This window comes from Diospyros lotus, chromosome 6 (genome assembly GCF_014633365.1).
Source record: "Diospyros lotus cultivar Yz01 chromosome 6, ASM1463336v1, whole genome shotgun sequence".
Classification (NCBI taxonomy): domain Eukaryota; kingdom Viridiplantae; phylum Streptophyta; class Magnoliopsida; order Ericales; family Ebenaceae; genus Diospyros; species Diospyros lotus.
In genome coordinates this window covers 35,758,616-35,768,417 of record NC_068343.1, presented here as the reverse complement: position 1 = coordinate 35,768,417, position 9,802 = coordinate 35,758,616, and the positions used below count along the sequence as shown (strand labels likewise).

The 9,802-nt window shown below is 33.7% G+C and overlaps 1 protein-coding gene and 1 non-coding gene across 2 annotated transcripts; one reads left to right on the top strand and one right to left on the bottom strand.

Annotated features, from left to right (window-relative positions):
* Nucleotides 1–8,077: 8,077 nt before the first annotated feature.
* Nucleotides 8,078–9,208, bottom strand: LOC127804491 (uncharacterized). Its single transcript, XM_052341362.1, has 3 exons — nt 9,096–9,208; nt 8,876–9,050; nt 8,078–8,812 (listed from the first exon to the last, which is right to left on the bottom strand). Exons 1-3 carry the CDS (start codon nt 9,206–9,208, stop codon nt 8,078–8,080), a joined length of 1,023 nt encoding a protein of 340 aa, XP_052197322.1.
* Nucleotides 9,105–9,211, top strand: LOC127805383 (small nucleolar RNA R71). Its single transcript, XR_008024117.1, has one exon. It is a non-coding gene; the product is annotated as a small nucleolar RNA R71 (small nucleolar RNA).
* Nucleotides 9,212–9,802: the final 591 nt, after the last annotated feature.

Here is a 9,802-nt window from a genome sequence, read left to right as displayed (position 1 = left end):
TCTTGTAAGATCTTCTGCAATCATTGTTATCCAAATCAAATCTTTTCTTATCCAATCAAATCTTATACAAATCTTATCCTTAAAGTCATCATGAGCCTTCATCTTATCTCTAACGTCATCATGAGACTTCATCCTTATCTCTAAAGTCATTTATGAAGCTTTTTCCTGAATCTCCCAAATGCCCCTAGTAAAAAGATTTCAAGAATTATACTTTGGCCCGAACTTTTGGATAATTGCACTTAAACCCTTTTCAACATGGTCCCTGGGCTAATTTTTAATTGCATTTTAGTCCCTAAAAAATGGACTAATTGTGCTAATGCCCCTAATTTTTAGGTAAATTACACTTTTACCCCAACCTCAAAAATTACGATTTTGCCCCTGGCTCAAAAACTGAACTTCTCTTTAAAGACCTTTATAACCCTTTGAAATATCCTAAAACATTCTCTTTAAAATTCCAAAAAAATATCGTTTCGATCTCCCTCTGTCAATTTCGAAAAAACTGCACTTAGGCCCGAATCTTCGTTTTAGCTACAAACCCTTTTGTTTCTTCCAAGAACTGCTGAAGGGTTACTCTATATGCCAAATATGAACTTCCTTGGGGTTCCATTGACTTCCCGGATGCCCCGTACGATAATTCGGTATTTCAGTCTAAATCACAATTGCCTTTTTTTAGCTGTACCGGGAACCGTTCCCGATCCAACTTCTTTTGATGCCTAAAATCATAACTCGTATTACTTGTCGATACTATACCATTTTCCTTGGCTATCCAGGGTCCAAGGTACTCCCTCTGACTAATTCGATCGTCCAAAGTTGCGTTAGTGTACCCTATAGTCTTATTTTCCACAAAGTCCATTTATGCCCTTCATCAAATATTATTTATGACCTCAAATCATTCTCGGGTATTACATGGGTAGTCAAGCTAGAAGAAATGACTATTGGGTATGCTTCTCCTTCTCCTAGAAAGACATACTTCAAATCACTGGGCAATGGCTTCCTCTCAGGTATGGATGGATGACTCACAAAAGTTTATGGCCCTTTATGCAAAGGCTCCACAGGTTCTAGCTTAGAAATCCATTGAGTCATGGGCATTTTATCTTCTCCTCTGTTATTTTCCAAATTTTCATCTTTTTACGCAGTTCCACTCACGAATTCTTTCTCAAAATAATCTTCAGACAGAGCTTGAATCAAATCTACCTCTTGTATCTCACTTTCAGTGTTCTGTTGTTTGGAAATTCTAAAAATGTTCATCTCCACAATCATGTTTCCAAATGACAATTTCAAAACTCCATTCCTACAATTAATGATTGCATTGGAAGTTCTTAGGAATGGTCTTCCCAAAATGACAGGAACAAGAGGTTGCGGACCATGGTGGGGCTGAGTATCTAGCACTATGAAGTCTACTGGAAAGTAGAATTTGTCCACCTGAACTAAGACATCTTCCATAATACGCCTTGGAACTTTGACCGATCTGTCTTCCAGTAGAGTGACTCTTGTAGGCTTCAACTCCCTTAGACCCAATTGTTAATAAACATTATAAGGCAATAGGTTGACACTTGCTCCTAAGTCTAAGAGTGCTTGATCAACTTTCTGGCTTCCTATGATGCATGAGATGGTTGGATAGCCTAGATCTTTGTATTTGGGAGGAGTCTTAAATTGCAAAATGGAACTCACTTGCTTAGTTAAAAATGCTTTTCCATGCACAGTTATTTTTCATTTTACAATGCAAAGATCTTTTAAGAATTTTACATATGAAGGTATTTGTTTTATTGCATCCAAAAGTGAAATATTGATTTTCACTTGTTTAAACACCTCATATATATCAGCATTTTGTTGTTCTTTTTTTATAATACTCAGTCTTTGAGGAAAATGAGATTTGGGATGATATTGAATCTCTCTTTTAATGTTCTTACCTTTTTCATCTTCTTTTTGTTTTTCTTTGTTTTTTTCTTCTTTTTCATTCTTTTCATTTTTTTCTATGATTGGTTCACAACCTTCTGTTTTCTCTTTCTCTTTAACATCTTGGCTTATCCTAAGATCAACTGGTTTTTCAATTATCTTTCCACTTCTTAGAATAGTCATTGATTGTACTTGTTCATGTGTGTTATCTTCACCACTAGAAGATTCCACTTGATTTTCTTACCTAACATGATTAGGATTAGGTTGAGAAGGAAATCTTCCAAGTTCCCTCACACTCAGTTTTTGGGTCAACTTTGTTATCTGGCTTCTCATGTCTTCCATGACTCTATTTGTTTGCTCTTGATTTTTAGCAACCTGATTATTGATGCCTTTTTGACTTTGAATGAACTGATGCAAGGTATCTTCCAGAGATCTCCTATGAGGAGGTTGGTAAGTATTGGATAAAGACCCTTGATTTTGTTGGAAGGATTGTTGATGTGCAGGGAAAGGAGGTTGAGAATGATTTCCAGAATCATTTCTCCAAGAAAAATTGGGGTGATTAGTATTATTGGGATAGTATGAATTGTAGTTTTGATTGTTCCCATAATAGATTCCACTCTGATTTTTATTTTGTCTCTCCTCAAAGTTATGTGAATGATTGTTATTAGTCTGCCCATACAATACCTCCTTGAAAGCAGGTAAGGTAGGACATTCTTCAGTTGCATGTGCTGTTGCATCACACACAACACATTTTACTTGCACTTGATTAACAGATTGTACCTTTTTGGGCTCCATGTTTTCAACTTTCTTTGTTAAAGCAGTTAGTCTTGCATTTAAATCATCACTCTCACTCAGTTGGTATATACCTCTAGATTGTGGATTTTCTCTTGGATCAGTAGAGGATGTTGGACCAACTTTCCAGTTCCTTGTATTCTCAGCCAATGTGTTAAAGAAGTGAAAGGCTTCTTCTAGAGTTTTCTCGTAGAACTTTCCATTACACATTGTAGAAACTAGCATTTTCAATTGGGGAGTGAGCGAGTCATAAAAGAAGCTGACCACTCTCCATTGCTCAAAAGCATGGTGTGGACAAGTGTAAAGAAGGTCTTTAAACCTTTCCTACGCTTGAGCAAAGTTTTCATTTGATTTACAGGTAAAGTTCATGATTTGTCTTTGAAGAGTAGCAGTTTTGTTGGCAGGAAAGTATTTTTTTAAGAAAGTTGCTTGCATTTCTCTCCAAGTTCCTATAGATCTAGGTGGGAGAGTGCCTAACCACATTTTTCCTTATCTTTCAATGAGAATGGAAAGAGTTTTAATCTTATGACATCCTTATTTGCTGTATGGTCCATGCAAGTGCTATATACTTCTTCAAATTCTTTCATATGAGTATATGGATTTTCAGAATCCATGCCATCAAAAGTTGGTAACAGTTGGACTATGCCAGGTTTGAAGTTGAACCTATCATGGTTGATGGGAAGGATGATGCATGATGGAGTTGTCTGTCTAGGAGGATGGAGATAATCCCTAACAGGTCTGATTATTTCCTGATCAACAAGGTCATTCCCACCATTCTCATCACCATGTTCAGACATATTGTCATGTTGAGACATGAGAAAAAGTAACAATGAAGGCTTAAAATCAGGCAAGGGGTTTTCCGAATGTGATTTTTTTGCTCTACAACTCTACCAGATCTAAGTCTCATACACCATGCCAACCTAACAGAGACGAGAAACTAAATGAAAGGAAACAATAACAATAAAAGAACTAGGGATGATTATTTGGCTTACCTCAATCTCCCCGGCAATGGTGCCAAAATTTGCTGCATCATTCACCCTACATTTGTCACTTTCTATATTCTTTTTGGATTAACTTGGATTATTAACAGCTATTTATGTTCAAAGAAAGGGTGAGGCATTTAGACTGGCCAGTGCACAAGTGTGATTGTAGTAGAAATTTATTTTTTATCAGGTAAGTCTGGGTCGATTCACAGGGAGATTACTCATGGAATGAGGTAATCACACTAGTTCACTTGATCAATTAAGACAATAAGATGAGATTTAAGCTAAATGTAATATAACTGTAATCTGGATATGATGAGTTTTTGGGTCAAGACAAATCTGGTGCCAAACCCAATTGATTTCCCATATAGCTTTCTTTGTTATAACTGAAAGTTCAAATAACTTGTAGTATAATCATTAAATATACTACTCAGATAATGATAACTCTTTGTCTAAGTAACCTCCATACATGCCATGGAGACTCTATGTTAAGCAGCTATCATAAATCAGTGTATAAATATTGTTAGCAAGATCATCACTCGGGGCTTGGGTATGAGAACGTTTCCAAGTCAAGCAATTCCCATACATGGCATAAAAACTTTAAGTTAGGCATACGAACCAATCCAAGCTTGAGGTTTTCATTAACAACATTTAGCTATCTTTGTTTCTGTTACTTGAACCTTTGAAGTTCTACTATTTTTCGATTATCAGTGGCTTTAGACACCATCCTTCCCTTGGCCCAAGGATTGGATTAGCCACACATCTTCATGAGAAGTGCACGACTAAAACTAATCTCAGCAGACAATGACGATAATGAAAATAAGCGATAACAGATAATGTGAACAAGACAAACTATTGTTATATTAATTACTGAAAATGAATTACAGCTTGAAAGTTAACTTGCAACGTATCAGGAACTGTTATGCTAATTTACAAGCGTACGAATCGCGCAAGTAATATAATGAATGAGTAGAGTGTCAATCTCACAAGGATTGGATTAAGTACCAAAATTGGACTAACTTTAATATTATTTAGACTATAAAAAGAAGATGAATTTGAATAAATTAAACTAATGAGAACTAAAATTAAATGCAAATTTAAAAGCAGCTTAACTTGGATAAAATGGAGGCAACTAGGGTATTCGAATCCACTTATTAATCCGTCTTAATTTTCAATCAATTGGGTTTCTATCAATTCAATGGGGTGAATATCTAAATTGTTTAGTTTCTTTTCCAAGATTTACTAACCTAATTAAATCTCAATTTGCTAATAATCAACATATTTCCTAATAGTTATAACAAACTGAAATTCATTGTTAAGTTCCAATTCATTAACCCTCGTAAGATTCAAGTATCAAATCCATTTCATCAACTATCTATCTTATAAAATTTATTACTTCAACTTGTTATGAAAATCACCTCTCGATCTCAAATCATAATACAAAATCAATTAAATGATGGTTAAATCATTCAATCGCATTAAGAACAAGTAATAAATAATTGAAAATACGATAGAAATCCAATTAATAAAAATTAAGAAGTCATAATAAGCTTCATCTTAAACCCTAGTTAAATAAAATTAATTTATAATGAAATAAAAACAAAACTAAATGAGGAATGAAAAAGAGGAAGGTCCCTGCACCGTGCCTCCTGCTGCGTCCAATCTTCCATTTGCCAAATTAAACCCTAGTTAAATAAAATTAATTTATAATGAAATAAAAACAAAACTAAATGAGGAACGAAAAAGAGGAAGGTCCCTGCACCGTGCCTGCTGCGTCCAATCTTCCATTTGCCAAATTAATTCGTCAATTTTATTTCACTATTGTGCTGCCGCTTCTTGCTTCCGCGGCGCCCCCCTTTTTCCTAACCTCAATTCATTCCTTATATACGTGCGCATGACTTAATCTTTCCCTGCACATTCACGCCACTTGACTAATTAATATAATATATATATATATATATATATATCAATTCCACACAAAGGCTTCATACTCCATGTTCACCCCGTTCATTTAATAAGATAATATATAATATATAAATAATATAATATAAAACATAATATATAATACATACATATATACAAATATTTTAATATATAATATAATATATAATAATTAATATACTATTAATTATAATAACTTTAATTATATTATAATATTAATTATTTATAATATTTATTTTTTATTTATATTATACTGTTAATTTATAATATTAATTTTGAAATTATTTTTTTTATTATTTTTTTAACTCAAATATCAAGTAGTATTTCTGTAAAATATTAAAAATACTAAAAATTAAATATATGTAAAAGAAACTCAAAACACCAAACAATTCTACGTAAAACATATATAAAATACTAACAACACTACTCAATTATGACTAATAAATATGTGAATAAATTCTCATATCAAATACCCCCAAACTTGAATTATTGTTTGTGCTCAAGGAAAGAAAAGAAATTCTAAACTCAAAGCACAAAACCTATGGTTGGAATCATTCATCACATTCAAATCATTTGTTATGCCCACATTTAAATCCTCAATCCAAAATGTAACAATAGCAAATAAAGGAAACTATGCATACTTACGTTACCTAGTTCAAGAATCCATACAAAATTATGAATTCAATTATGCATTGTCATGTAATCCGCATGATCGAATAGTGTAACAACTATTCTTGTAACCATCCATTCTCACTACTACAAACAAAGGTAGTAAAGTAGGGTTCTTTTTTTTCTTTTTCTTTCTTTCTTTCTTTCTTTCTTTTTTTTTTCTAATTGAACGAGTGCATTTTATGCTCCATCTTGTTTTTTCTTTTCTTTTCTTTTCTTTTTTTATACTGAACGAGTACATTTTATGCTCCATCTCGCTCAACATCAGTCACCCTATTTACTTAAACCCTGTTTAGGCCTAGCTCAGAAAGAATAATTACAAGAAAAGCATTACATTTATCTTTCATGCATAGTCACACAACTTCACAAAGAACATGTACTTCAATGATCTTAGAACCCAAGCATATTTAATCTTGCTTTATAAGATATTGTTCATTCCAAATCAAAGACTCAATGTTAAACACAATAAAGAACCCAAATGCAAATCATGATTCCAAATAACAAGTTCTGCTTATTTTATCTTTCACAAAATTTTTAAGTTTAGGAGTTGGCCAAATATACACCTGATATAAGTTTTGCAAAAAAATTTAATATCAAAAACACCCGAGCAAAACAAATAGCATATATTAACAATTAATAATTCCACCCCCCCCCCCCCAAACTTATTTAACACATTGTCCTCAATGTGAAAGGCAAATAAAAAGGAGAATGAAAAATGAATACTCCCCTGGCCACATAATTGAACACTACGAATACCCATGCCAGTCCGAACTGAATCAACTTTATTTTCCTTTCTTTTGAAGCTGCATAACATCACAAGTATGGGTTATTGGTCATATTTATTCAACAAAACTAAAATGAGATAATAAAAACAAAAAGAAAAAGAGCTTGGGTTGCCTCCTAAAAAGCATTTTTTTTATAGTCATTAGCTTGACTAGGTTTTCATCTTCACGGAGGCTTGAATCTTTCTTCTGTCAAAATTTTGTGCATGCCGGTTGATGAACTTATTTCTTGAATGTTATCAACTTTCAATCCAATCCCTTCTTTTGCTTCCTCAACACCCTTATCAACTTTTCCCTTTCATGACCTAGTGGCTTGACTTTTGAAGAAGAAGATGACGCATCCAAAAGAAACAATTTGTCTCTTTTGGATGGACAACCTTTTTCCTTTTTTTCCAAATAACCCATGATCACAGCCTTGTTCTTAGCATTTAAAATTTGTTCCTACTCATCAAAAAAGTTAACAATGCAATTTTCTATATGCTCATCTAATCTCTTTACTAAATCATTAATGCCATCTATCCTTAAGACTTCTTTTTCATTGTCGTTAGAATATTTCTTAACCTTAAACACATTAAAAGTAATTGTCTCATCATAAATTCTGAGGCTAAGTGTTCCTTGATGGACATCAATCAAAACTCTCCCTGTGGCAAGAAAAGGTCTCCCTAATATTAGGGGTATATCATAACCTTCTTCCATGTCCAGAACAATAAAGTCAACAGGAAAAATAAATTTATCTACTTTTACCAAAACATCTTCCACTACTCCCCTTGGATATTTGATACTTCTATCAATTAATTGAAGAGAAATAGTGGTGGGTGTTGGTTCTTTTAATCCAAACTTCTTGAAAACAGACAAGGGCATCAAATTAATGCTTGCACCGAGGTCACATAAAACCTTATCAAAATTAATTTCACCAATAGTGCAAGGGATAGAAAAACTCCCTAGATCTCTCAACTTCGGTGGCAGCTTCTTCTGAATCACAGCACTGCATTCTTCAGTCAAGATAATGGTCTTTTAATCCTCCAACTTCCTCTTGTTTGACATAATTTCTTTTAGAAATTTTGCATAAGTAAGAATCTGCGCTAAAGCATCTGCAAATGGAATGTTAATGCGCAATTGCTTAAAAACCTTATTCTGTTTAAGCATTTGAGGAAAAGGGATATGAGGAACATAAGGTTTAACAGGTGGTGATAGGGATGGTATCTCGTCTTGCTCATTCTCATAACTGATCTCAACATTATTCTTTTTATCAACATCCCTTGTAACATGTTTGCTACTTACCTCACCAAGTTGCTTACCACTTCTCAATGTCACTACCTTGACATCCTCTCTTGGATTATTTTCTGTTGTGCTTGGCAGCGTTCCTTGAGCTCTATTGTTCACCATATTGGCTATTTGGCCAATTTGCATTTCTATATTTCTGATAGCAGCTTGTTGATTTTGAAATATAGTGTTTGTCTTGGCTACATAATCTGAAGTCGTCTTAGCTATGGTAGCCACTAAATCTTCCAATGAAGGCTTCTTTTCCTGCCATTGGAAACCTATTGGAGGCTTCAACACATTCTGATTATTAGACCATGAAAAGTTGGGGTGATTCCTCCATCCTAGATTGTAAGTGTTTTCATTGGGATTGAATTGTCTTCCTCCTTGATTAGCCACATAGTTAACTTGCTCAGATGGTTGAGGTATAAAAGATATCCCAGCTTCACACTCATGGGTAACATAAGGACCCACGCAAATCTCACATACCTGCACACAAGATTGAATAGAGTTAATATTCAACTGATCAATTTTCTTAAAAAGATTATCTACCTTTGCATTTAATGCTGTCATCGCATCAATCTCATGTACTCCAGCTGTTCTTCTTGGCATAGATCTTTCAGATGACCATTGATGGTTGTTGTTGGCCATCTCTTCTAAAAGGTTATACGCTTCATCAATCTCTTTTCCCATTAAAGCTCCTCCTGCAGCTGCATCAATAGTAATCCTGGTGTTATGATTTAATTTATTATAAAATGTTTGAACAACTAACCAATTTGGAAGCCCATGATGAGGATATCTTCTTAACAACTCTTTAAACCGCTCCCATGCTTCGTATAAATTCTCCATGTCTGCTTGCATGAAATTGGTTATATCATTCCTCATCTTTGCAGTTTTCACAAGTGGAAAGAATTTATTGAGAAATTTCTATGCCAAATCATCCCATGTTGTAATGGACCCTGCAGGCAAAGAGTTTAACCAATACTTAGCTTTATGTCTTAATGAAAAAGGAAATAACCTAAGTCTAACTGCATCATTAGAGACACCATTTTGCTTAAAAGTATCAAAAATCTCTAAAAAATTAGCTATGTGAGCATTGGGGTCATTGCTCAGTAACTCGCTAAATTGAACAGAGATTTGAATCAATTGAATAATAGCTGGCTTGATCTCAAAATTATTTGCCCCTATGGTTGGTCTGGTGATGCTGGAGGGTGTTCCTTGAATAAAGGGCATAGCATAATCCCTTATAGCTCTAACTTGCTCATTCATTTGCTCCACAATTTCGTCTCACATGTTTAGTTGAGATTCCAATGTGACCTACAAACAAAAAATAGAATATCACAATGGTTAAAAACTCGATTTTTTTATTTCTTTATTTTTTTTATATTTTATTATTATTATTATTTTTGAACACTCAAAAATGAAAATAAAAATGTAATAAAAGAGAACACAAAGATGAAGACAAACAACTAAAAATAA

Coding starts and splice junctions, on each gene's coding strand:
- LOC127804491 (XM_052341362.1), bottom strand. CDS start 9,208: ATGAGGAATGATATAACCAATTTCATGCAAGCAGACATGGAGAATTTA. Junction 9,051..9,095: donor CATCATGGGCTTCCAAATTG/GTTAGTTGTTCA, acceptor TCATAACACCAG/GATTACTATTGATGCAGCTG. Junction 8,813..8,875: donor TGACAGCATTAAATGCAAAG/GTAGATAATCTT, acceptor TCTTGTGTGCAG/GTATGTGAGATTTGCGTGGG.